This window comes from Corylus avellana, chromosome 2, assembly GCF_965113065.1.
Source record: "Corylus avellana chromosome 2, dhCorAvel1.hap1.2, whole genome shotgun sequence".
In the NCBI taxonomy this organism is placed as follows: Eukaryota; Viridiplantae; Streptophyta; class Magnoliopsida; order Fagales; family Betulaceae; genus Corylus; species Corylus avellana.
Window position 1 is genome coordinate 45695775 of NC_142491.1, and position 27874 is coordinate 45723648.

At 34.0% G+C, this 27874-nt stretch overlaps 3 protein-coding genes across 4 annotated transcripts; all 3 read right to left on the minus strand.

Moving 5' to 3' along the window:
* Positions 1-678: 678 nt before the first annotated feature.
* LOC132167831 (uncharacterized) lies at positions 679-4314 on the minus strand. The gene is made up of 4 exons (XM_059578864.2): positions 4025-4314; positions 1932-2438; positions 1314-1457; positions 679-1031 (listed from the first exon to the last, which is right to left on the minus strand). Exons 1-4 carry the CDS (start codon positions 4310-4312, stop codon positions 933-935), a joined length of 1038 nt encoding a protein of 345 aa, XP_059434847.2. The 5' UTR covers positions 4313-4314; the 3' UTR covers positions 679-932.
* A 14233-nt stretch (positions 4315-18547) lies between these two features.
* Positions 18548-22455, minus strand: LOC132187273 (protein BOBBER 1). Its single transcript, XM_088513960.1, has 6 exons — positions 21944-22455; positions 20755-20927; positions 20579-20627; positions 20060-20226; positions 18885-18968; positions 18548-18797 (listed from the first exon to the last, which is right to left on the minus strand). The coding sequence occupies exons 1-6, from the start codon at positions 22320-22322 to the stop codon at positions 18759-18761; spliced, it is 891 nt and encodes a 296-aa protein (XP_088370086.1). The 5' UTR covers positions 22323-22455; the 3' UTR covers positions 18548-18758.
* A 544-nt stretch (positions 22456-22999) lies between these two features.
* Positions 23000-27410, minus strand: LOC132187261 (wax ester synthase/diacylglycerol acyltransferase 11-like). 2 transcript variants are annotated; one of them, XM_059601520.2, is made up of 7 exons: positions 27217-27410; positions 24659-25234; positions 24426-24492; positions 24219-24328; positions 23914-24123; positions 23596-23733; positions 23000-23232 (listed from the first exon to the last, which is right to left on the minus strand). In XM_059601520.2, the coding sequence occupies exons 1-7, from the start codon at positions 27400-27402 to the stop codon at positions 23065-23067; spliced, it is 1455 nt and encodes a 484-aa protein (XP_059457503.2). In that variant the 5' UTR covers positions 27403-27410; the 3' UTR covers positions 23000-23064. The 2 variants fall into 2 exon arrangements, with proteins under 2 accessions (XP_059457503.2, XP_059457512.2); XM_059601529.2 differs by lacking the exon at positions 23000-23232 and having other exon boundaries at positions 23639-23743.
* Between the last annotated feature and the right edge of the window lie 464 nt (positions 27411-27874).

Here is a 27874-nt window from a genome sequence, read left to right on the forward strand (position 1 = left end):
TAATATGTATAGTTTTATACTTATGCCTTAAAGGGTTAGCAATTTTTGACACGATTCACAAATCATTCACAAAATGAATAGATTAGGGTTGAGAGTTTAGCTTGCTTAATTAATTATGATTAACCTATATAATATTATATCTATACCTTAACACATGAACACGAATTGACACTCCTATAAACAGGTTGGGCACGAGTAAAAAGGTTGTCTTAGCCCAAGCTCGAGTTGAGCCAACCCAAAGTCATTTGCATAACTTTTGGTAGGCCCAACTATCGAGCAACAGCTTTGGAAATTTTTAGTTTTTCATCCAAATTGCCATATTGGCATTAGGGATTGCCTTAAATCTGAGAAGGCAAGCAGATGCACATTCCTGCTCATGAACTTTTGAGCCCAGTGATCTAGGTAAGGGGAAGATGATGAACAAATTAATACTAAAAAATAATAGGAACATTGGCAAAGCTCCTACCTTTATGCTGGGTTTTCTCTTGCTTCCTAAACCCAATAAATAAATGGATGAAAATGAAAATAAGATTGAGAGAAATTCCAGTTTAGAAGCTTATATCCATGATTGTGGGGGTATGAACAACAGCAGAAATAATCATCCTATTTGTTAATTGGGAAACACAAATGCATAGCAGACAGAATTGCCATTACATGGCATATATATACATATGAACAAGTAGAATTTTTGCTTCCCCTTTTATTAGCAAACCTTATGTACAACTCCATTCGTGCATCTCAGTCTACATGGCAGTTATTACTACAAATAAAGAGATCATGGCTAAGAAGTAGTAGGTAGGGGTCCGGTTTATTAAGCGATACCTATTCAAACTCTCCATTAGGTCCAGTCTATTCTCCAGGCTTAAGCTATCTCTTTCATTAATCCATTGAACCTAGCTTCTTCTTCTCTATGCTTCCTTGTACTGAATTAGTTAAAACAGTAATTGCCTCTTGGCATCAGATTCTTCAGTCTTTGCAAACCTTCCACGAATCCTTGGTTGATTGTCAGCAAGAGCTTTCCTGCAAGCATACTGAAACAAAGCCAAATCATAAGTTTATGGAATCTGCTCCAAGGGCTGAATTCAGTGTATGAAAACAAGTGGAAAAGATTGTTTGAAAGCATAGGATGGGAGTCGAGCATCGGTTACAGCAAAGCAATGCCCGATTGAATTTGATGATTTTTAAGGTGACCAGGAATCATCAAAGGTTATGAATTTATGCCAAGAGCAGCAATTTTTTGAGGCATTAGTTCACTTTTTGCAATATTGAAAGAATATTAATTGATGAAATATAAACAATAACTGTAAAATTACCTTGATTTTCCTGCCGAAGTTCCTCTTTGTCTTCTTATTCCTGTATCTGGAGAGCTTTTCCTGGCGTTCTTCAGTAGTGCAGTTGCTGATGATCAATGGGCGATCAATGGGAGAATGGATGAGGCTCATGCCATTACCAAGAGTCTGTCATAAAAACTCAGAATCAATGACCCAGCCCATCCTGTGGAAATGACCAGAAACATCTAAACATTTCTCAGTCCGTAGACTTTGTTACAAATCCAATGAATGCTTGGTGTTCAATTGCCAGTAAATGAATCTCCAGAGTCTGGTGCCTTAAACCACACAAATGAGTGTGTGTGGGTTGGGGGTAGCGGGGGAATTAAAGAAATAAATAAATAAAAGCAAAATTCTTTCTTGTAAAACCCTATGCACTGAAGCGTCAGGTATGCGCATAACCGGATAACCATGTAGTTATGTTTTCCTTCTTGTCCTCTCTTCCTTTAATTAATTATTATTACTTTTCTTAAACCCCATGCATAATCTCTTCTAGAAACTGATCTCCAAGGATAGATTAACTGTTGTTTCAGTGTTCTAAGCCATTAAAAGTTGTATCACAAAATATAAATATGTCAGAACACGATGCAAATTAAGTCTGACCTTAATGTCTCCTTCACTAAATGCTCTCCGCATCCCGTAAACTGCACCAAAATCCATCCCAGGAAAATCTAGGAAATTTGGTTTCACTGCAGCTCCATGCATCCACTCCATTGAGCTTAAACATTCTGAGCTGATACTTTTCTGAAATGGTACATCAGGAAGTGGTTTGTTTTCTTGAATTTGGTTTTCAGCAGTCCCCGAAAGAGGAATCTTCATACCAAGGACTTCCGAGAGAGATGCCTCTATTCCTGCTTTTTCAAAGAGATCCTTCCTGCACTCATAGAAAACATCACTCAAAAGCGGCTCACTTTGGAGTGATTCAATGCCTGCAACCTTGAGTCCTTGGGTGGAAATAACATCTTCCCCACAAGATATCATTGAGATGGCTGCTGTCATGGGATCAAGGCTCACAACTGGTTCTTCAATGATTGGTTCTGGAGCTTTGAATAGATCCCCTTCTCCTCCCAGGTCATATTCTGATATGGTAGATGTATGAACCAGGTTGCCCTGCGTTACACAAAGGGGAAAAGAGATTAACAAATAGCAAGAAAAAAAATGAAAGAAACTGTTGACTGAAACACCTCGTTATTGACACTAATCTCAGATAGAGAGATGAAGTAATGATCAGTCAATATAAAATGCTACACTAGATCACTAAACTGTTTACAGATTCCGGAGTTCATTGCAGGACACATAATCAATTCTTATTGCAAGATTTTACCATCTAATAACACACTTAGACAAGAAGAATCAGGCTTTTTCAGTGAGTTTCCCTTGGTTCCACCTCAAAAAACAGAATTGGCAGGAACAAAAAAAGGTCAAGGTTATCCCACAAATTCATCCAAAGCTAGAAAAATAAAAGATAAACATCTAGAAAAGCTTCCAATCTTTATGTTCCGAATTAAAGTCAGCAGAAGTTGGTTTGATATATACTGAAACTTGAGTTTAAAAATTTCTTGATGCTAGCCAAATTAAACCATAAATGAGCATTTTTGTAGAAAAAAAAAGATCAAAAGAACTTTCCCTGCCAATAAATAAAGTTCATATCTTTACAATCACTTTCCCTAATAAGAAACACTAGTGTAAGTTGCCTATAAAATCTTCTTTAAATGGCTAAACACCAAGCCACTTAAACAGAATATATACATAACTTACAAAAAAAAGAGGATATATATTTTCCATGTAAAGCATCAACTTTTAGCGAAAGCAAAGATCTATACCAACTTTTCAAGGGCAATTTTTCTTTCTCTCTCCTTTTCCCAAATTTAGATTTCACACTAAACAAAAACCATTGGCTAAAATCGAGTAAAGCTTAACTTTTCCTTTTCCCCCACTTTTTTCTAAAAGAGGAGAAAATAATTTTTATAATACTCTGTAGAAGTGCTGTGAAAAGCAACAAACCCAGCAAAGAGTTCACACCAGAAATTAAAGAAAAAATGGAAGAAAGAGTATACAACACGGAACTATGACTGAGAAAATGTTGTCCATTTATATTCCTTTCCAATTTCCTTTTTCCTATCCTTTTCCAGATCCAGCGCGTAAAGCAAACTCCAGCTGTTTCCATTTATGTTCTAACAAATTATGGTAAAAATAAAACCAAAATTTGATCACTTTTGTGGAAAACCCAACAGCATAAAACATAAAGCTACCACAGTTTTACTACCAATATTACCTTCTTCTTCTTCTTTTTCTTTTTTTACTTTTTTTTTTTTTTTTTTTTTTTTCACTTTCCCATATTTTCTCAGCAACCAAACTTTGGACTAAACAAAGAAAATTATCAAAATTTCCGAATTTTGAACTACGAATATTTAAATTGAAAATTAGAACTGCCGAATTCACTGAAACACAAATTGTTCCGTTCTCTTTTGACCCCATTTTCTCATAATCCAAACAGCGGAAAATTCAGAGTAGAAACAAAACCACAACTTGAAGAACCACAAAGAAAGTAAAAAAACAAACTTTCCAGCAAATTGGCTCAGACCCAGTTCAAAACCAATCAAATAAATGCAGATCAACCAAATCAGCAAATCATAGGAAGCTAAATTAGAGAGAAATCGAAGAGAGCGAGCGAGAGAGAGAGAGAGAGGGAGTACCATTGAAGCGTTGGACTTCTGGGTTTTACAGTACTCCTCAAGTTGATGAACTTCCTGATAGAAATTTTGAAAATAAGGGCACAAAATCTCAGTGTCTGCATACATTTCTCCAATACTTTTAAGCTTGAAACAGAAGCAGAGGTTTTGTATAGAAAGTTTATCACTCCCTCCAAGAAAAACAGAGCAAAAACAGAGTAACAGAAGCAAGGACAGTAAACCAGAGGAGGCAAAAGTTGTTGGTTTGTTCAATTGTTGGGTTTCATTCTGGAGCAAGGAGAGAGAATTCATCTATATATATATATATATAATAAAGGGGTAGTAATGAGGGTGGATTTTTATTTTTCTGTAAAAGAGTAATGATGTAAGAAATGAGAGTAATGACAAAGTAGGGAAAAGGACATTATCATTTTTATAATGCACTGTCCCACTCCAGTGTCTCTTATCATGCTCTTTTCTTCCTTTTCCTAAATCTCATTTATGAAAATTTTTAAGATGTGATCTTTTTTTGTATTATTATATTGCAATTTGTAAATTTTGTAATTGATGAATCGCACCAGCCAAAATCTGAATGAATATGTTTGTGGCCTGGACACTGCTCATCACTAATCACTGCATAGTAGGTCCATTATACTGCTAAACCCACGCTCCTAATTGGCACGTGCCACGACTCTAACACTAGTCTTTTCTTCTTTATCATTGTCTTCCTTTCCTCCATATAAAATTGAATCCCAATATTATATTATAATATAAGGAAATTGTTAAATAAATTAAATTGGTCTATGTGATTTTAGGTTGCGTCAAAAATGGAAGGAATGGTTGAAATACACATATTATTAAATTGTAAGTGGTAACACGCTCCAATCTTTCTGGAAAAAACAAATGGCAAATTGGTTGTAGTAGTCCAACATTGCTGCTACACAGTTAGATTAACAAATTGCCATGACTCGATGGAGTCTAATTTATGATCAAGTTTAATTTTCATAAATCTTATGATGCAAAAATCCCTATAACATTTAAAATAAACACTATTTTCTTAGATAATTGATCAAAAGTACAAGTTTTCGCAAAATCGTAAGATCATGTATGAATCAAACTTGACTCTTATCTAGTTCTAAAAAGTTGGTGACCCGATCACAAAAAAGCCAACGTCTAAAGCTGTAGTGAATGCCGATCATAATTATAACAGCCTTAAGGTGACAAAATTCATTGTCAGGTAAGTATTCGCCCGCGCAATAAGAGCGGGAAAAAGTGGTCTAAAACATGTCATGAAGAAGAAGGAATTAATATAATCATTTAAGAATCAGCACAATTTTGATAAAGTGTTGGATAGCCTATCACAATAATGACAATATCATAATATAGCTAGGGCAGCAAAAGATTTCATTATTTAAGTTTTTTTTTTTTTTTTTTTTTTTTTTTTTTTTTTTATACCAAAAAAAGAAAAAGACTTAAGAGTTGAAAGAAGGGCCATCCACCAATTGGGTTGGGGGGGTTGCAGTTTTGAGCATGACCCATAGTTTAATATCCAATATTCCTCTTTCAAAAAAAAAAAAAAAAATCCAATATTCCACTTGTTCCTAGAATTATTAACATTTGAAAATTTGGTTTGCAAGGAATAGAATATTATTTCTGACTTTATTAATTATATTAATCAAGGATGATATCATAACCCGTTGAAATATAATAAAAAAAGCACAAAAATTATATTAATCAGTGATCATCAATTAAATTAATCAAGGATGATATTATAATGCGTTGAAATATAATAAAAAAGGACAAAAAATTCCTATTCTACGCAAATTAAAGAGGAAAGGGAAAAAAACAAGAGAAGCAAGTTGAAGAGAAAGGAAACAAAAAAAAAAGAAAAAAAAAAGCCATTAGCAATCATATGATATGAACATGCCTCACCCTTGGTCTCTATTAATAAGTAATTATGGATTGATCATGAGTTAGATTATGTTATGTTTATTATTATTATTAAGAAGATAATAAATATGTATAAAACCTATATATAAAGTTTTTACAACTAACTAATACGTGTCAGTGTACAATTGGAGGGCATTAAAATTAATCTGCTGTCATCTTATAAGTGTTTTTGCAATGCATCTGAAAGGAAATGGGTGTGATGTTAAATCCATGCTCAAATTTAGTGGACTTGGGAATAATCCCAGCAAAGTCAGAAGTCATTCTTAGCCTTAGGTATTTCCTGGCTTTCCAATAAACAGATAAAAGATGAAAAGAATCTAAAAAGACAGTGCCCAAGAAAGGGACAAAGTTTTTCTCCAAACTGGGTTGAAGGAATTTTCTTCAATCTAGTTTATAAAAATGACATACGCCCCCTTTAACATGTGAGATGCACATGTTTTTTTAATAACACCGACAAAGTTGGAATAAATTTTATTAAAAACTCATGTCTATCTTACATGTTATTAAAAAAAGGGACATGTATCACTTTTATATACAAGGTTGAAGGAAATTTCTCCAACCCAGTTTGAAGGAAAACTTTGTTCCCAAGAAATATAGCTTAAACATTACCTTCAACAATTTTTTTCTATAAATTAATGTCAATTAACATGATACTTATCATGTCAGTCACAACTTTTACTATAATTTTCATATAAACTATAGCGGTAATCCATAATTAAATTGATAAGTCAAATTTATTGCTTAATAATTTTACCAATTATAAACTGACACATCAATTTGTAAAAAGACTTATAGTCGGGGGCGGACATAGGTCTTTGGAAGATCTTGGCAACCCCAAAAATTTTTAAAACTCTTATAAAAAGACTAATTTTTTTTACCGTGGCCCAGATAAATGTTTAATTTTTCACTCTCCGTATGAAAAATAAAGACACTCATTTATCACTCTCCATACGACAAGTCTACTCTATGTCAAATCTTTTTAATTTTAAACTTGAAATGTGTCTCAAACACATTTTTGGTTTGGAAGCAAAACACCCATAAACTCGACTTTTAAAAAATGCAAGTACATTGCGATTTAATGTGAAATTAAATTTAAAACCTGTCTATTTTTATTTTACATAAACGAGAGCACACATACATAGAGAGCCTATATATATCCCAAAAAAAAAAAACATGTGTTCACCCCTACTTATAGTAAAAGCTATAGTAAACTTAGCATCACTTAATGCTACTTGACACTCATGTAAACTGCCAGGTAAGCTTGTAAGAAGATTATAATCAAAGCAATGATACCCTAATTAATCGTGTTGTTAACCATGATGGTTTGCCCTCTAGTTCTTAGAAAGTTATTGAAAAAACCAAAGGATGTCTTATTCAAATGCCTAATCAGATTTCCTGATTTCTACTCAAAATCATTTTCAAGGTTTAATTGGCTGTTTAGCTGAAAATATCTCGATAGGGTTTACCAAAAAAGCTTGTGAAGATGTTAACTCGTGATAACTTTGCTATATAATATACAAGCATCATAGATTTGTACTTTTAATAATATAAATTATTATTATTAATATTAATATGAGAGGTCCCCCCACTAAGTCTCAATTAACCCTTGTCCCATTGTTCCTAGCTGTAAACATAGGCGGCGATTTACTAATTTTTTAATTTATTTTTGGTTGAAAGGAACAAAAAGAAAAAAAGAAAAAAAGAGAAAAAATAAATAAGTATTAGCTGTAAAAGGAAGAGAGAAAGAAAGATATATAGATTCTGTCTTCCAATTTGATCATCAAATTATTCAAATTCCCTTTCGTTGTGGTGAGGCCTATTCCTCCACAATGCAATTTGGATTGGAGAAACAATGTATATATTTTTTTGTATCACCCTAACTTTTGTCCCTTTCTCAAACTCAAAGCATAAAGCAGAGAATAAGTCTTGGACTCCCTTATTCCATGAAATGAAATGGAAAGGAGGAAGACTTCAAAGTAAACCCTTTCGTAAGTGGTAAGTAAGAGAGGAGATTTCCAATGCTAATACTACTACTACTGTTTGATTCTCTCAATAGAAATGCCGGTCGCCGTACTTTTATTCCATTTTGCTTGCATGGTACTGCCAAGCAGTCCTTAAATTAGTATTTTATGAAGAAGTTTCTTGTTAGACCTACAACTCGTCTATGATTCTTTAACAATTTGTTAACACGGGTTAACATTGATTTTCTATTTATTTGTTTGTATTAAGGGGGAGGAGGAGAAGGATTGAGATCCCCTGGTACTTTATAAAATATGAGATTCTCATATTCTAAAATATGAGCGATTAATTTCATTTAACCGTCTAAACAAATGCAAGAGTTTGTGTGTTATCAAGGTAATTAATTTTAGTTTTCAATATGTCAAATCTACTTACTTTTTTGTATTTGTTTAAGCCGTTAGATGAAATAGATAGCTCTAATATTAAAATATGAGAATCTTATATTTTAAAAATTATGAAGGGATTCAAATCCGAAGGAGAAAGGGTACTTGTGGGACATAAATGCATGTATTAATAGGAATGTGAACGCAGCAACCCAAATAGGGAAACCCACTAAGAATTTATTGTGAGAAGAATAGTTCAATTATTAGTTAGGTCAAATAGCTTTCAAGTCTCAAAGAAAAAAAATAATAGGACAGAATATGGAGTTGGGCTGTAAAGTAAAGTGAAAAAGGCTCATAGAATTTCAACCAATCCCTTCACAAAGAGTGTTGTGTATATGCTTCCAGCCTCCCCTTTTATATTTGGGCAATGAGGAGTGAGGAGGTATATATGTTCACTTTGGGATGATGGCTCACAAGAGGTACACAAAACCTTAAAATTCCCACATTAGGAAATAAGAAAATTTGTAAAAGGGAAGCTCTCCATAGCCTCCATAAAAAGACTTAAAGGTACACACAACAACACAATGTCCATATCAATGGGAGAAAAAGATACTCCTCCCCCCATTAGTGGCCTACATGTGGCGCACCGAGAATTCAACACTTGGCAGCCAAATTCTATAGCAGAATTTAGCCAACAAAGAATGAAAACGATTTTGTCTTTCTTTTTAATTCACTCTATTAAATTTACATGCATTCAAAGTACATGTATTTGTCAATTTTTGAGTCGAATTTAATTGACAATTATAGCCGAATAAAATGAATTTGGTCATTCTTTTTGCACGCTTTAGTTTGGGAAATTATCATGGGAAATGATTATTTTTTGGAATTAATATGTGAATCATTGAAAGTGTTTGTTCACTATTTGGAGGGCATCATAATTCATACGCAAATAGTATATATTTGTAATAAATCAACGTAAAACGGTGGGAGTCGATTGAGCTCGAATTTGAGAACCCATTTCTGCACTTAATTAGCTGACTTTGTTAATGGAGGAGATGAAGTGAATTTAGTCATTCCTTTTGCTAAGCTCCTTGTAGCATCTAAATGACGTTTTCATGTCCCCATTAGGCCATTACTTTTCTCACGAGAAAAACAAATATGTACTCATGCCACCCCACCTTGTCTTCTAATTTAGATGCTGATTTCAATGATTATGATCACTATTGTGTATTTTTGGAGCAGAAGAAAATTTGGTAGAGCTCATGAGATTTGACGTTAGGTGTGTATGCTTTGAAAAATGAATTTGTAAAAATCATGCTTATTCATTCAGAATCATTTTTATTTCATAGTTGATATTACGTTGCATCCCATCATATTCGCTCTTGCTACTGTCACGTCAGTCTATTAAGATGAGAACGAGATAGAGGTATTGAGAGTAACATTTCTCTCGTTCTTAAACTCCAATTAGGGTTTCAAGGATACCCTTTTCATGGATTCAAGGAACCTTTGGATTGGGGAGGGATGGAATTAGAAGGGTGGAGAGAAAAACAAATAAAAACAAGGCAGTGTGAAAGTGATGGGATTTAAAAGAAAAGAAAAGAAAGAAAAAAAAAAAACAGCTGGAGTGGATTGTCTGGTAGTGCTTTGTCTTTCTAGAGGAATTGTAATTGGAATTGTTTTGGTAGATGGGTCCCTCTTGCATCCCTCTGTATGGCCCAAACTGGAAGGCACTTTTTGGATTCTATTGGATGTAAGCATGAAATGATGTTGTGAGGAAGAAGGTTTTGAAGTGGCATTCAACCAGTTGACATTGACAAAAAGTAAGTGCCACTCTTTGTCCTTCTCTCATCTCAACAGTAAAACAGTAAACTTCAAAGCAGTAAAACCAAGTTTTAATCCTCTTGTTTCGAATAAGTTTGATGTTTACTTTACGTGTGCATGTCATAATCAATATTCCAATTCTATTACTCACCCACTCTAATCATTTTCCTTTTTTTTTTTTTTTTTTTTTTCACAAAATCAAGTGTAAAGGGTTGGAAGGTTGAATTTGGAATTTTTTTTAGGGATTGTTTGGGTGTGCGTTTGAAAAGTTTAAAAGTGCGTTTAACACTCAAAAAATCCGTTTAAAGAAAAAAGTACCCGTTTGATAAAATAAATTGAAAATATTTTTAAAAATCCAAAAAACCTAAAAATTGTCAATACGTACTTTTGACAAAAACTTAAAAATAAAACTTTTATCAAAATATTTTTATTTCTCAAACACAATTCCAAACATTGTTTTAATAGGTTTTGCTTATAACCGTTCAAACACACAAAATCAAATATTCCCATCTTAATAAGTTTCTTGAATCCAGTAAATTAATTTACAAGTTTGGTAATCATTTCTTTCTTTCTTTTTCTATTTTTTGTTATTTTGTTTTTTATTCTCAAAACAAAAATATTTACAAATTATTCAAAATACTAAATGCATGCCTAAAAATTAGGATTATAAATCTAATCAGCTTGGCTTTCAAAGGATGTCTTGAAAATCTTGATAGTGAAGACATATACATATATCTATGGATGCATTCTTATTTTGATTCTCATGTAATCTTTTATAACAAAACAAAAGGCCTTAATTGTCATATGAAAAAGTTTGAAGTGGGGATTTTTTCAATAAAAAATACAACTTGGAAAATGGAAACCAATTAATTAACCAGTTTTGCTGTTTGGTGGATCTCTCTTCCTTGAGTGAGATTGTCTCACTATTGTTTTAGGCTTTTAGCCATGATCAACAATGTAAATTCATTTACAGATTGGAATTTTGCTCCAATCATTTGGACATGTTTATTAGCAACTCTAATGTTTTCACATTTGCACCTCTTTAAAATTTGTTCATAGTGCTAATTTTAGAGCACATCAACTTGCTAAAGAGTCACCGTCAATAGAATTTTTGGTAGCATTCTCATTAACTGTCATTTTCTCTTTGATGTACACATAAATAGTGAAAAAGATCAACGGTTGTAATCTTCATTTTCGTTTTGTCCCTTATTGAATAGAAAAAAATTAAAGGTCCGTTTTGGGTTTGTAATTTCAAAACTATGATTTAAAAATAACAATTTAAAAACTTGTAATTTGAAAATATAATTTTAAATATAAAGTTAAACCTTTAAAAAATTACATTTTTTAATTATAAATTTTTAAAAACGCACGATCAAACAATACATTTTATAAGATTTAATTTTAAATCGTATTTTTAATCTACAAAATCACAATATCAAACCCTTGAGCCCACACGTGAGGGAGAGTGTTAAAGTAATGATTAAGTGATTAAATTTACCTCTTCCTAAAAAATTTGGGATAACTGGTAATTTAACATGGTATAAGAACCAAAGGTACTGTGATTAAATTTAACGAACCTTGACTCCTTCAAATCACCCCTCATTTAAATTAAATATTCAACGTGTTGGGCCTCACCTATTAAAAGGGAGTTTGAGTTCACACGTGAAGTTGAGCCCACACGTGAGAAATAGTGTTAAAGTAATGATTAAATAATTAAATTTACCTATTTCTAGAAGCTTAAGTTTTTGAAATAACTGGTAATTTAACACTATTGACATCAAACTTAACCATTAAAAATTGTCACAAAAGCTTTCATTCTTTTGGTAAAAAAAAAAAAAAAATGTCCACATCACACCTCAATGCCAATTTCAAGAAAAATTCAGAAAATCCAAAGTGATGGAATCATTGTCCAATTAAAATGTGAGTGGTCTAGTGGAGGACAAACAAAGTAAGGTGACATGACCTATCATGCTTCACAACATTCAATCTCTAATTATATAATAAAGTTTCCTTTGGTCTCTGCTTTTTTTATTTTTTATTATTTATTTAAAAAAAAAGAATAAATTTTGTGAAATGGACACATTATAATATTTATACTAGAAAACAAGAAGTCTCTTATTCATCTAGGGTATCTCTTTTCCTGCTAAGCTAGATAGCAACACCATGGATAAATTATATTCTTTCATTTAAATCTTAAAAAATAAAATAAAATTGAGTATTACAGCTTTTACTATACTCTGCTTACAAACTCACATGACAGTTTACATTTTAATACATAACATCAAATTATAAACATGAAAAGTGCTACGTAAATTACCCATTAATTTATAAATAAAAAATTAGTAATAAAAATTGTATGTTATTTATTTATTTATTTTATTTTTTTAAAAAAAGGTTTTGATGACGCAAGACATTTGCGGCGCCACTTTGAACAAAACCCTATTCGTGTTATTATCTTTTTGAATCCCTGGGTTTATTTGATGTCATTGAGCCAATTGAAATCCTGGCTCTTCAAGTTCGTCAAAATTTAACGAGTTTTCAATATATTGATACGTATCTTTAATGATCAAATGACTAAGATGATGATGAATTTGGGTTATATCCTGTTAATTTTTCAATGTTAAAAAAAATTGAATGGACAAGATTGTTTTTAGTGAAAACTTTCTCTCCCATCTTGCAATCTTGTCCATTCATTTTTTAACAAGAAATCTCTATTGAGAAATTTACAGGATGTCCTTGTCTCGTGATGCAAATCGCTTTGCACAAATGATGTTATAATTAAACACATTTTTGATTCAATTGGTTTAACAATTTGTCCCTATCCTAATATGTGGACTCGCATAATGCAATTAAAACAAGAGTAACGTCGTATATTATATTTTTATCTCACAATTATCATATAAGTATAAGTTACTCTAGTTCCCAAGCAGTAGCTCAATCGGCTGGGGATTATGCCTTATGAAGCGGAGGTTACTAGTTCGAATCCCTCCTCCGAAGCGGAGGTTACTAGTTTGAATCCCTCATCCCCCTCTTGTGTAGACACACACACATATATATATATATAAAAGTTACTCTTACAAATAAAATTAAAATTAAAGAGTTGGTTAGAATTGCTAAATAAGTATTGCGGATAAAAATGCGAATTTTTGCATTTCTCTTCAAACAAACCACTTAAAAAAAACTCATACTCTGTTTTTTCTTTTATGTGTTTTAGAGGGTATTTTTTATTTTTGGTTTTAAAAAAAGTTTTAACGTGACAACAAGGTAAAAACAAGTTTTATTTTATTTTTTATTTTTTTTTAAAAAAACAATAAAACATAGGGAGAAGTAAAAAGTTTTAACAAACAAAGCCTAAGTAGTTGGGCAAGTACTAGATTGAAAGTTTGACTTTCGTAATGAGAATTCTCAAATTTGATTAGTATTAGCTGTTTTGGGTCCCACCGATATTTTGATGGGACGGGTTTAGGGTATGGCTTAATCGGACTTGAAGGAGCGCTTGCGGTTTCTATTATCTAGACTCGAGACCCCTCTCTACGAGCAGGTAAAACCATAGTCACACGAGGTAAAATATAGTCACTTTGATTGTCACCTCCTAGCTTTTTTTGAATAGAAAAAAAAAAAAAAATTATAATAAATTAAAAATCCTCACTATTATGAATAAATTATTAAAGTTTTATAAAGTAATTTGTTCAGTTCATACATGCAGTACACATTGTGTCATCTCTTTGCAGTGCAATAAGATACTCTCAACACCTAGAGAGCACACAGGCTTTAATTGGAGATGGGCATATCTAGGTAGGGGTGTAAACGAGCCGAGCTTGAGCGAGCTTCCCTTGTTCAAGCTTGGCTCGTTTAAATTTTACTCGAGCTCGAGCTCGAGTCGAGCTCAAGGGCGAGCCAAAAAAATCGAGCTCGAGCTAATAATAAGTCGAGCCGAGCCAGCTCGCGAGCTGGCTCTTATATTTAATGTTTTTGTTTTAAAATTTTTTTTTAACTTCAAGTACTCTTAAACGGCTTAAGAAATTAATTTGCATATGAGTATTTGCTTAGTCTGGCTAGTCGAGTATGGAGCCTGAGTCAATACAGTAAGGCATTTGGTTTCAAAGAGAAAAGATATGCATCCTTTTATAGATAAGCAAACTTGGAGATTGATGTTTTCTTAACAATGTGGGACAAGTTAACAGGTTGCATTCAGACTGTATTGGGACAACGCCCCTACAAAAAAATATTTTTTTAACGTCTCTCTCTCTATCCCCCTCACTAGCCACAACGGATCTTCTACTTGAATTCTCATTTTTCACTCTCTCACTCGCACTCACCAGACATGTAGTGATAGTGTTTGGGTCTATTTGATTCATCAATAGTTTATGCATTTCGCAATCTCCCTCAATAGTTTCTGCTTGATTCTTCTTCATTTCGTTTGGATCTGCTCTAATTGAATCGATGTTTTTTTAATGATTGCTCTCTCTCTCTTTCATCACGAAGGGTCTACAATTTTTCATTCTCTAACGCTTAAATATAAATGCAATTTTAAGGTTTTAATAATTATGAGATTTATAATTAATTATCTATTACTTAGTTTATATATATATATATATATACACACACACACTCGAGCTTATACGAGCTGTTCACGAGCTTAGCCGAGTCGAGCCGAGCTTGCTTCGTTTAATATTCGAGCCAGGATTTGTGTTCCTGAAGTGCTTCATTTAATATTCGAGTCGAGCACGAGCCGAACTTATGCGAGCCGAGCCCGAGCTTGCTCGCGAGACGCTTCGCTCACTTAACAGCCCTATATCTAGGGTTGCAACATTAATACATGTGGAAATCCACTTCGAAACAAATGGCATGCCACGTCACATTGAATAGCACTCCACCTTGCATGTTGTTGTCAACGTGGACATGGTGTGGATCTTTCTCCAATTAATAATACGACCAGATAAATTGAATGCATGAATGCCATTTAAGGCTTTGTTTGGGCGTGCCATTAGCCAAAACCCCTTAATGTGCCACAGGTGCATACCATTTGCGAGATATCATGACATGTTTCACACTTTTTTGTCATTTGCACCTTTTTCTTGAACGGGACATATTTCTTTTATTTTTCACTTTTCAATTTAATAATAAAAGTATATTTTATCAATTAATCAACAGTAGTACAAAAAATTTGAGAAAAAAAAAAAAACTTACCCTTGGCTTTACCCCAAAACCTAATGACCTAATAGTATTTTATCCCATCTTGTAGCTTGATTGGGATTCACATCAATTATCTATCTGGATTGCTAATAATTTGATCAGTAATATTAGATAATTCATGTAAGAAAATGCTATGTGTTATTTTTGTGTTCTCCTGTTCTATGTGTATATTATTTTCTAAGAAATAGGTGAGAAAAATAATGTCAATTTTTTTTTTTTTAAATAATATTCACATACGACTAGAAGACCATCAGGAGAACTCCTAACATTCCTCATTCATGTAAGAGCCACATATCCAAATAAATTTTGAGTTATCTAACTACCAATTCAAACAGGTGAGTTGTATATAAACTTTCTCATATTATCCGAAGTAATTCTAGAAGTTTCTCTTGTGTCCTTCCAAAAATGAGGTGATTTTTAAATTTACAATTTGATCAAAATCTAATAGTGATCAATCATAAGTCAAATGATAATTTTAATAGCCATATTATCCTCAGAAGAATATAAGAGAGACTTATAACATTACTCTATTATCGGTCCAAAATATTAGCACCTACCATTATTATGGCAAGAGTGCTTTCGGTGTGTTTTTTTTTTTGTTTTTTTTTTTTTTTTTTTCACCGGAAGGTAAAGAGTATGTCGTATTCATATATTGTTGTCGTTTTTCAGAATTTGGTAAAAAGGTATTTTGTTGTTATTTGAGGTTTTCTTTTCTTCTTCTTCTTCTTCTTCTTCTTTCTTTCACTTTTCCCAATTAAAAATGTCAATAAATGAAGCTAATGCACCTGTTGCTGAATTCCACTCATGGAGCCTGAAAAAATAAAAGCAAAAAAAAAAAAAAAAAAATCCGTACTTTGAAAACTCTGCACGCCATGACTTTCACTTCTTATTGAATTCTTTTAAGAAAATTTGACCAAAAATAAAAAAGAACTTTTGGAAAAAGAGTCGAAAAAGAAAAGAAAAAAAAAAACTGCCCAATAAAACAAGACATTAGTGGCTTAATTAATTCACACACACATATATAAAGAAAAATCTCAGAATATGCGCAAGCATATGTTCACGACAGAACCAATGATTTTCAGGTGACCAAGATGGATGATGATTAATGCTGCCCACCTAGTTTTTCGTCCTATTATCGAATTATTAATCCTAGAAAAAAAATTGCTTAAAATTCTTCAAGCCAATGTAGTGTTGACTAGTCCCCTAATTCAAACTATTAGATTATTGGTTGGCTATACTATTTCTTCCAACAATTTACTGCTACATCAATGATTTTAAAATGTAGACCCTCACATGACAGAGAGTGTACGTAACATTCATTTATTTAAAATACGAACTGATATGTCAATTTATAAAACAAAAATTATACTATTAAGATTTTTTATTTTATTTTTTTATTTTAGCAATAAATGCATTTTCCTAAAAGCACATGAATACTACCTGCAATTCTCAGAAGTATGATAAAGTATTGGGTAGATATGCATTTATAGCTCAATAATGCAATCTTCATTCCCCCACTTCATTTCCTACTAGTCTGTTGCCTTCCAATCATCAAAGCGGGAAGAAAATTGCTATATTTATGAATTTGTTTTTTATAAAAGAAGTTGGTTTTCAAGTAATCTGTCGTCATCCTAAAACTCATCACATTATTTGGAAATCAATTTTTGAAGAAAAAAAATTGATAAACGTAACATTTTTCAAGAAAATTCTTTGCTGGCATGCAAAGAGCAGAGCATTATTGTTATGACATTCCTTTTTTTTCTTTTTTTTTTTCTTTTTTAAAAAAAATCTGGGGACCATAAAAAGAGAACTCTAGAAAGAACACAGAATTTTCTTTATCCAAAATATATATATATATATTTTTTTTTGGGATAAGGGAAAAATGATATTTTAAACTTTTTTTATTTTTTATTATTTATTTTTTTGTTGTTGTTTAGTAAGATTCTAATAATTTATTATTGTAGGTGTCGTGTAGTGAAATTCCAAACTGCAAAAGATCAATTAATGTAAATGGAGAGTAGAATTGGGTGAGAGTGAAAGCAGCAGCAGCAGCAGCAGCAAGAATGGAGTTGCAGATGGTGGTGGTGAAGAAGCTAAAAAAGTCATCTTCCTGCCCCTGGAGTCATTTTCTAAGGTTGGGCTAAAAGGACCTGCCCCAGAACAGGACAATGGGAGGGGTGGCCCAGCGGAGCCCAATACCTTTTTGTGGAAAAGGGCATGCGAGAGCGACCCACGTGTCATATATTGATGGCATTATGCAGAGATTGAATTGAAAGGTGTGTTTGTCTTCACATTCAGGTCTTGTCCATTGCACTCTCTTTGCTCTTGCCTATTGCTATTGGGAATCCTACTTAGGGTTGGTTTCCTCCCATTTTTCTGAGACAAAAATGAAATAGTTTTGAATGATGAATAACATAGGTGGGTACTGGTAGTGGCCATTATATATATATATATATATATATATATATATATATATATATATACATGTATATCTTGTACATCAAACGTCCCTCGATTAGATATGCCTGCAATATTTATTTGGTCACATGCAAATGAACCAAGTGACCTAACTTTTGGTATATGCTAAAGTATATGATTCTTACAACGAAACTTCAACTCCACCACCATTCGTCAGGTGCCTTTTGATATTATTACACTAAAAGAAAAAGAAAAAGAAAAAACAAAGGACACAAAATTATATCTAACTAGTACAGCTTTGGTCACGTTTTCAGAATTTGCTCAGTTCCCCACCTTAGAGCAGCACATCTATTGACCTTAACTCTTGTTGCCGCATGTATTTTTTTCTAGCAGTAAAAAAACCCACCATTTTTTTAGGCTTTTTCAGGTTTAATATATATATATATATATATATTTGACACTGTATTGACTATTTTAGGGTCTCGTCAGTTGATCCCCAAGGGTGGGCTCGGAATGAAAACACTGAACCGAGTTGAGGGCAAACTTGGGCAACATAGGCTTGGAACCATCCCGAGTCAAATTTGTGTTGCAGGACACTAAACAAATTTATTTATTTTTCTTCTTATAGTACTCTTCTCATTTTGAAGAAATGAAAAAGCTATATAAATGTTACAAAAGATTGACACCAGGTGAGACTGAACCACTGATGGTCTTTATGAGCCCAACCTAATGAAGTTTTGCTCATAAATCCAACTCGTTTACAGCTGTTAACAAGATTGAAAGCAAGAAAAATTATAAAGTAGCCATTATAGAAGAAGAGTTCGCAAAACACCAACCAGCAGAGAGTTAACATTAACTAATTTCCATCTTGTAAAGGATTATGCTAGTTTATAACTTGATCCAACATCTCAATATGAACAAAGTTCAACCACTCTTGACCCCTCAAACACAACAAAACCCGCCCAAAATTCCCAAAAGCCCAAACTATGTGATAGGTCAGCCAAAAAGGATCACCGACAGAAACAGTCCCATTATGCTATCTTTGCATTTGAAAAGTCCATCTCCGGATGCTGCACCAAATCAAAGATTAATTATCAGAGCACTTGAAAATTTACTTCTTGGGGGGGAATTCAACAATCAAAAGCTCAAGTATTTACCTCAGCCATGAATTTCTTCAGAATCTCCTGTTTCTGCATCTCATCACTAGTTGGGCGGCCCATAGACTTCTGCCTCTGATCGAACTGTACCAAAACCACAAGAATCTCCGGAATCATAAACCATTTTATCAAGAGCAAACACAGACACCAACACAAGGAGTTCCAATGCAAGAGCAAATAGAGTAAACACACTGAACACAAGATATATCTTACATGCTAATTCTGTGAACACACTGCGTGAGAGAGAGAGAGAGAGCAAACAGAAGACTTAGCTAGAAACTCAATATGTATATTAAAAAAAAAAAAAAAAAAACCCTTCCGCATGAACAAGAGCAACTAGAGCTAGATTTATGCACCACCAACAATAAAGCCAGAAACTTTATATATATATATATATATATAAATTATAAAAAAAAAAAAAAAAAAAGAAAAAAAAAAAAAAGAAGAAAAAAAAGAAGAAGCATGGAGCTATTTGTGAGAACAACTAAGGCTCGATCAGAACATTCCTTCCACGACATGTTGGGTTATTCAATTCATATGTACGATAATTCCATATACTTAAGATGAAAAACCATTCTATCACCACCATGACAGGCACGTGCTTTATAGAACATGTTAGATTCCTCTACTCAAGGTGCCACCAGTTAATTTGATACCTAAATAAAAAAACTTTTGGTCCACACACAAAATTCCACAAATCCAAATTGACAAATTTAAGCCGATTTAATGACATTAAATACAAATAGCTCTTTTAAAATGAGTTTTTTTTTTGGAATAAGGATTAAGATAACTAATATAACTTCATGTACAACTCCTTTCACTAATCATTGTTACTGAATCTGATCCCAAACATATGCACACAGAGAGTTAAGTAAACATGCCAATGATGCTAAATGGGTAAACAAATAGAACAGTAGGAAAAAGGACCAATGATGCACAAATGGAATCGGATCCCAGTTTCTTACTTTAAGAAGGATAAAATTGTCATTTCACTTTTTTTTTTAACAATTTTACCCCACTAAAAAAAGGGACCAGCCACTAAAAAAAAATGGAGAGGGACCAGCCCCTCTCCATTTAAAATGGAGAGGATCCTTCTCCAACACAAACAGACACACAACACACACAGGAGATGAGAGCCGGGAGGCTAAATTGGTAATAGAGCATCAATCATTTACCATCATCTTTTCAACAGTCTGCCGTGTCTCTGCATCCAGGTCAGATAGTTTGCTGGACTCAGGTTCAACTTTTTGAGTATCGACTTCTGGATCACCTTTCACAACAGATTTCCACCACTCCATTTGGTCGTGCTTGGTTAAAAGAATAGAGATTGAATTCTGATCCTCTGTAACAAAGGAATTTATTGGTACATATGATGAGCAATTTAGATACTTTATTCAAGGCTCTTGACAAAGCAAGGGTAAGAATATTAGACACCAATGTCGGTCCAGACAACACCCACATGCATACATCTCACATGCACGTGCTCACACACATAAACACATTTGCATAAACACATATTTGCACAGAATTGATATGATTACTTTAACCCCTTAGTTATATTGATAGCGGGAATTACTAATAATATCCATTAGTTTCTTTCCTTCTACATTTAATCAACTTGCAATTGTTTTAGTAGACAAAAATAAAATGCACGGGTTCAACTAGTTCATGCAGGTATTTGTATGATAACATACCTATGCTCCAATAACAATCATCAGGCTTGATAGGCCGATAAAGCTCCCCCTGCAAGTATTTTAAGTACATGAGCCAAGGTAAAAACAATCTGAATGTAGCATATCAGAAAGAAAGACAGAAACAGCACATCAGATGAGTTTTAACACATTAAAAACAAGCCTGAAAGCAGACTAACCTCAATTATGGGAGGCTGGCCCTTGAGTCCTACTTTGAGATGGTTCTTCTTTATATCACATACAACAAATCTTCCTTTAGTTCCAGTAGGCACCGGAACATTTAAAGTGACCTCTTGCAGCGTCTGTGTCCATGAGTAATTGTCCAGATCAAGTCCATTGCCTGCATTTGGAACTGCACATATATTCCACACAAACAAACAAAAAAGTGAAAAGAAGTTGAATGCAAAAATATGGCATGATCATTCATCATGGGCAGTCTGCATTTGGCATGGAAGGCACTAAGATTCAGACAACCAATTTAGTAGTTCACCATTTTTCTTTTTTCAAAAAACCAATTTAACAGTTCTCTGCCACATCAGAAAAGTAACCCAGCTAACCACACGCACGCTTAAATAGTTACTGCCAGATGCAAGATATAAGACTTATTTTGAAGTCTCAAGTTGGAAATGTAACTGAGATGCTGGGCGCAAACTTATGAAGGACACATGCAGTTTAGCCTTAGGGCATAAGTTCTGCTTCTCTTGGTAAGGGATATAAGGTCAAAAGGACTTCACTTTGTAACTTTTTCATAGCAATGGATAGTCTACAATGAAAACAGTAGGAACATAATCAATTAAAGGGGAATCCCTGTAATTTGTAGGACTCTTGTTATTGAAATCGAGACAACTTGTGAAATGTACTTATTGGAGTAAAACAATGTCTTGCGTTATTTTTCCTGCGTAAACAGGGTGTGCATTGTTCCTTAACACCGGATTTTTTTTCTTCTTATTTGTTGTTTCTCCTTTGTTTCAGGAGCAAGAATTCCTAAATTCAGCTTTCTTTCCTCTCTATTTCTTCTCTTAGTTTATTTTCTTAATTCCTAAACCATAATATAATTACATAAAACACACAGTTTTTCTTTTCTTGGATTTAGCGTTCCCATCCGACATTTCTTTCTTCTCCTCTCGCCCTCAGATTTCCAAACCACAAACAATAACCTTTCTCTTTTCCCTGAAAATTTCTCATCAATGAAACACAACAACTACAGCAACATTACCAACAACCCAGAACATAAACTCCAAATAAAAAAAGCATTCCCCCTCTTTCTCCCCCTCAGTTTTCTCATCAGCCAAAAAAAGCAAAGAACAAGAAATTTTAGGTCAAAACACAAACGCATTGATAGAGATTGGAAAATAATATAATCAGTACCTCTTAAACCACTCTTCCCCTCCTCCGTCTTCTCCACCTCCATCGCCTCCACTTTCTCCTCCACCTCCATCGCCTTTTTCTTCTTCTCGACCTCCATCGCCTTTTCCTTCTTCTCCACCTCCATCGCCGCCTTCTCCTCCGCCTCCGCCTTCTTGACCTTCTTCTTCTCCTTCGCCACCTTCACCACTGCGACGATCTCCTCCGCCGCCGTGTCCCTCTCCAGGAAGTCGCTCTCCTCGCCGAGAAACTCGAAAACTTTCTCCAAAAACCCTAGCGGCCTCGACGGATCCAAGTTCGCACTAAACGATGCCGTCCTCGCCGAAGACGACGATGGCTTAGCGTTGTCTTGTTCTTCTTGGAAGTCGGAGATTATCGCCATAGGTGTGACCGTGAATCGTATGATCTACTGAGTTGACTCGTTTCGTCAAGGTGAGTTGACACTCCACGAGTTCACGGTTTTGTGCTTGCTTCGTGAGGAGGGTTTAACTCAAGAGTTCAGATATAAAGTTCGAGGCTTTCAGAGACTTCCAGAAACTCATTTTACTGAAAACCCCCTCATACTCTTATAATATCAATATGTTACCACTCGTACTTGGAGAGTTAAGCTTTAAAAGTCCTAAACTTTAACAAATTAAACTTTATTGAAAATGCCTCCATTTTCAAAATTTAAAAAACAAAACAAATTGACAATATGGGCCAGCTAATCCAGGAGGTCCATTTGCAGCGCTTATTGGGCCTCCGTACAACTCACAGCATCGTCACCATGACCCAAACCTTCAAGAACTGTAGAGACGGGTGGCCCATGAGCAAGTTGATGTTGTACGGCTCCAATTCGGCTGGACTGGGCCGCAATTAGGCCAGAGATGCCTATTTTGGTATAGAGTTATAGTGAATTAGGGTGAGAAGGTAAAGTATAATTTACCTTGAATATATTGAAACAGTTTGTGCTTTTTTTTTTTTTTCGTATAAAGAAATTTCAACTGTTCTTTTTCTTTCTTCTTTTTTTATTTATTATTTTTTCTCCTTTAAAAGAAAGTAAATTTTAAGGACAGTAAATGTTACTGAAACCTCAATTACATTTGTTGACAAATTAAGAATATTCCTAACTGATCATTGTCCGCTCAGACAACATCCTTGATGAGTCCCTCTTTTAGAACTGCATCTTTGATGAGTTTCAGGGATTCCTGTAGATCATCGCAGAGCTGGTGAGGATCAGGGATCACATTTGGGTCAACTGCCAGAGCAATGGTCATTTTTTCAGAGTAATGTTGGAAATGGATAGTCAGTGCCTGTAGAAGAAATGAAAAAAAAAAAAAACAAAGAACAAAGAACAAAGCACTAGGAGCTGTAAGGAACGTGATTTGAACTTTAGAAAATGTTTAAGAAGGAAGTAATGGGGTTGTTATAAGCGTCAAGCATGCATGTGAAACATAAGTTCTCGATGACAAATTCGAATATTTAGTAATTTGTTGTCTAGATTGCTAGCAATTCAGACAACAAATGTAAAAAAATTCTTATGATGCTCACTTTTACTCGAATGGTAAGTGGACAATCCAAAATTTATTTAAGTAGGTGAGCTTCATAAAGACTTTTTAATATTTTCTGTTCAGATTGCTAATGATCTGAATATCAAATGCATTTGGATGACTTACTTGCGGGTGCCCATAAACACTTGGAGCAAGGTAAGCCATTGGATGGCCATAAAAGCTAATTTCTTCAAGTGGACCAATCAAGCTGGAGACGGCCAATGTAGTGTTGAAGAGAATTCTATGCGTTATAGCAGCAGCAACCTGCACGTTGCTGCAGATTGTTAACTTCCTCCCATAATAATTAACCATTTTCTGCATGAGTGCTACACTTATGATCCAAAATTAATTATGTGATAATAATTTGTTAGAAAATAAATCCCATTAATGCCAATTAATGTTGCCTTAAAACAGAGAAGGTGTAAAAAGATTATGCATATGTACCTTAACTCCAAATATTCTAAGTACTAACTCAGCACACACAAATGTGAGTATTGCTTCGAGTGAAAGCTTTTTTCTATCAATGGTGGCCTTAGCTTGCCGAACATAATCCAATGGGTCGTCCTGTAAAGCAATGGTGAAGGGGAGGAGGATATATCCAATCAGATTGCCCCACCTACACTTCGATCCCTTAGCCATCATATCAGCCAAATCCTGTTTAATCGATCGACAGCATTAGAACATGAGAAACATCAAATGTGTTTGTTAAAGCTCATGTTTTCAACAGCAATGGAGCATATATATATTACCTGGATTCCTGCAGTTGGTCTTAGATTGACGAGAATGGCTGTCCTAAGGCGGATATTTTTTGGAATGTGACTTTTCCCCTGCTTTGCTTCTACGTCTTTGTTACCCTCACCTACAGGTGAAACTGTTAAATCACAATTTATTCTAAAAGTTTAAACTAATAAAAATAGATAAATTTAATCATTTATTTAATACTGGTAGAAACTCACCGTATCTACGGTTGAGATATTGTGAGAGGCCAGCTTGAGTTACTCCCAGAATAACATCGTTTATGGTCTACTAATTTCAGCCACAGTAAAATTTAAGGAAGAACAAAAAAAAAAAAAAACAAAACTGTCAATTACAAATATAAATAAAGAAAATGCAGAAACATATGTGTATTAAATGTTTCAGGAAGCAATCTTAGTAAACGAGAAAAATTGACTTTTATTAATAAACGTACCATGTTGAGTGCGTTCTTAACGAGCTTTATGTCATCCAAGCTGACCGTCCGATGGACAAACTTTTTGGTATTCAGCTCAACCCCCGGTGAACCTTTGATCGGAGTTTTCGTATCTTTCAAGAAGACAATGGTTGCCACAAACACCAACATATCCACCAAACTGTTCCAAATCAACCTCAACCCCGACCAAACTGCAATAAACAACCACCAAAATCCGCCGGAATTAGTTGAACTTGAACCTGCTCTTTTTTTAACCAGAACAGTACTAGGTACTGCCTCCGGGTCCAAGGTTTTTCGTGTGCAAGCTAGGAGAAGAGAAACCAGAGATGCGCCGTCACCCATTGAGTGGTGGATCCTAAAGACTCCGACAGCCTCTGCATCTGAGGTTTTCATGTTGAGAAGGTGGAGTTCCCACAATGGTTTGGAGAGGTCCATTGGGTTTCTGGTAAGATTTGATACGTAATCTTCAAGAAATTGGTCTGGAAAATCTACTTTTGGATCCAAATCCGGAATGATTACATGATCCTCTAAATTCACAGTGGTCCGTCTCCATTTTTTCTTCCCTCGCTCAACAGCCTTTTGCATTACAAACAACAAGAAAGAAAATCTTAACGATTAAATAGGAAGAAGCATGTTGTTTGAGTACCCCATGTGAACAATTTTTAGTCTAAAATAATTATCTTTTGCGCCTCCCCCCCCCCCCAAAAAAAAAAGAAAGAAAGTCCCCAACCATGTATCAACATGAGGATGCAGTGAGCACCATCTTCTCTAAATACTTTTACCAAAATTTGTCTCCCAGATTTGAATGATCATATTGAAAAAATAATCATACTTCTAATTTAAAGAAAATATTTTTCTTTACAATATTAGTTAATGAAACTCTTGCATGTAGATTTTAGGAAAAAACTCATATACTCCCTCAAACTATCATTTAATTGATAATGTTCCCCCAAAACTACTAAAACAATGTTAATATCTCTCAATGACAAAACTTCTCTTCGTAAGATTAAAAAACAAAAATTCCAAAACTTCTAGAAAAAACTTTTTTTAAAAAAACTACTTTTTATAAGAAACAAATTAAAAAATCTTGATTTTTTTTTTTTTTTTAAATTGAAATTTTAGTTTTTATGTTTATTTTATAATTGTTTTAAATAAAAACTTCCGTTTAAAAAATAAAATTATGCGTTTAAAAAAACAAAAATTTTCGTTTTTTAAAACAGAATTTTTTTTTTTTTGAAAAAAAAATCGTTTTTTTTTAAAAAAATAATTATATGTGTATTTTTATATTTTTCAAATTTATAGAGGTATTTTTGTCTTATTGAGAAATATATAAGAGTTTTTTTTTTTATCTTTTTGTTAGCCTTGGGGGACATTGACAATGTTTTAATAGTTTAAGAAAGACATTGTCACAATTAAAAGTTTTAAAAAAATTTTGTTAATTGAGTAGTAATTTGAGGAGAGTATATTTACCTTAGATTTTAAGAATGCTTACAAGGAATCTCCAAATTACAATAAATTTAGGTAGCAACTAGCAAATAGAGAGAGGTTGGGTGCAGGGTGCGGGCTCACTTATTCCTACAGCTATGGACATGCCGCATGCCACAGCTCGAGTTGCGGAAATAAAGTGAACCCCATGCCGACCTATTTAACCTTAGGCTGCGTTTGGCAAAGGGCCGGACTAGACTGAACCCAAAAATTCAAAAAATTATTCTCAAAATCAACCCAAACATTCTTACTTTTTATATCACATCAATCACTTTTTATTCATATTCAAATAAAAAAATCGCTACAAAACAAATTTTTTTACTTTTTTATATAAAACATTATTACTTTTTTTCCTCATATCAATCAAATTTACTACAATATTGTTCCACTTCCTTTTTCCATTCCATTGCCAAACACAACCTAAAGTTGGGCACTTTGATCAAAATGGACCGAGTCTAGTACACCTGAAAGGATCCCCTGTTAGTTTTGTTTTTTTGTTGTTTTTGCTCAGTTTGTGTCAGTATCTCTTAAAAAAAAAAGGAAGGAATATGTTAAAGAGTCTGGCAAGAGTACACTGTGAAATCAGACTTTTCACATCTTTGGTGGCTATGCCAACGCTTTGATGATAGGATGTAGAGAGTTTTGGACAATTATGCCTTTGCAAATGGATCGGAGAGGATCCAGACCCGATGTAGACAGGGAATTGAATAGAACACTCTCATTTAATGTCAGGGCCTTACTTTTTTGGTTTTTCTTTCTTTTCTTCTCCATCTAAAAGAAAAGAAGAAAAAAATGAAGAAGAAAGAAGAAATTTAAAAGCTTTTGTCCTAGTTGCACACCAAAGCGAAGTGTTCAAACTGAAGGGCGTCAAACTGTTGATTGGATTGAGGAAACTTTGGTATATATTGAATCAAACTGGCCCCAAAACATTTTGAATAAACCCCACAAAAAAGAAAAAGAAAAAAAAAAGGGGAGAAGGGTGGTGGGCAATGGGCAATGAAATAAAGGAAAAGGAACCTCGGCAATGGCAAAGAAGAAAGGAAAAATATATAAGGATATGGTTTTGAAATTACCAGCTTGCTGGAGAACCGAGGATGCTTAAGCAAAGTCTGCTCCAAACCGGCTTTGACAACATCGGGATTGATTCTTGTCTTGCATCCCATGATGGCGATGATGTAACAGTTGATGCGCGGCGAGTGAAACAGCCGAGCTGCTGGACTTAGCGGCTGCCCGCCGGACGATGCCTCGCCATCACCCATCTCGTTGCTGCTCCTGCTCCTGCTCCTCTCCCTCCCCTGTTTAATTGGGGGTTCTTTTTGTTCTCAGTTCCAGACTTTCCTGCCCACTTGGTTTTGACTTTTTGGCTTGAATTCGGCCCTATAAAATTTGAGTTTGGTCAAATTCTATAAAGGCTGCCTGTCACTTTGGTTTTGTTTGTCTTTCCTTCTCTGTTTTTTGGTGCCATCTTCGACGGGGTACTCAAACCTCTGTGATTTTACTTTTTATCATGGCGTAGGAATTAGGTTAACCACGGATATTTTACATATTGAAAAGCTAAATTAAATTAATATAATTTTCAAATTACCTTATATATTATTGGGTCAAATAATTTGAAAGTGCTACTCGTGTTAAAACAAACGCGTTGTTGAAAAATGCACTCCATAATTCAGGAAAAGAACATCTTTGACCTGATTTTGTTCTCTAAATCTGCTTTCTTTTTTATTAATATTG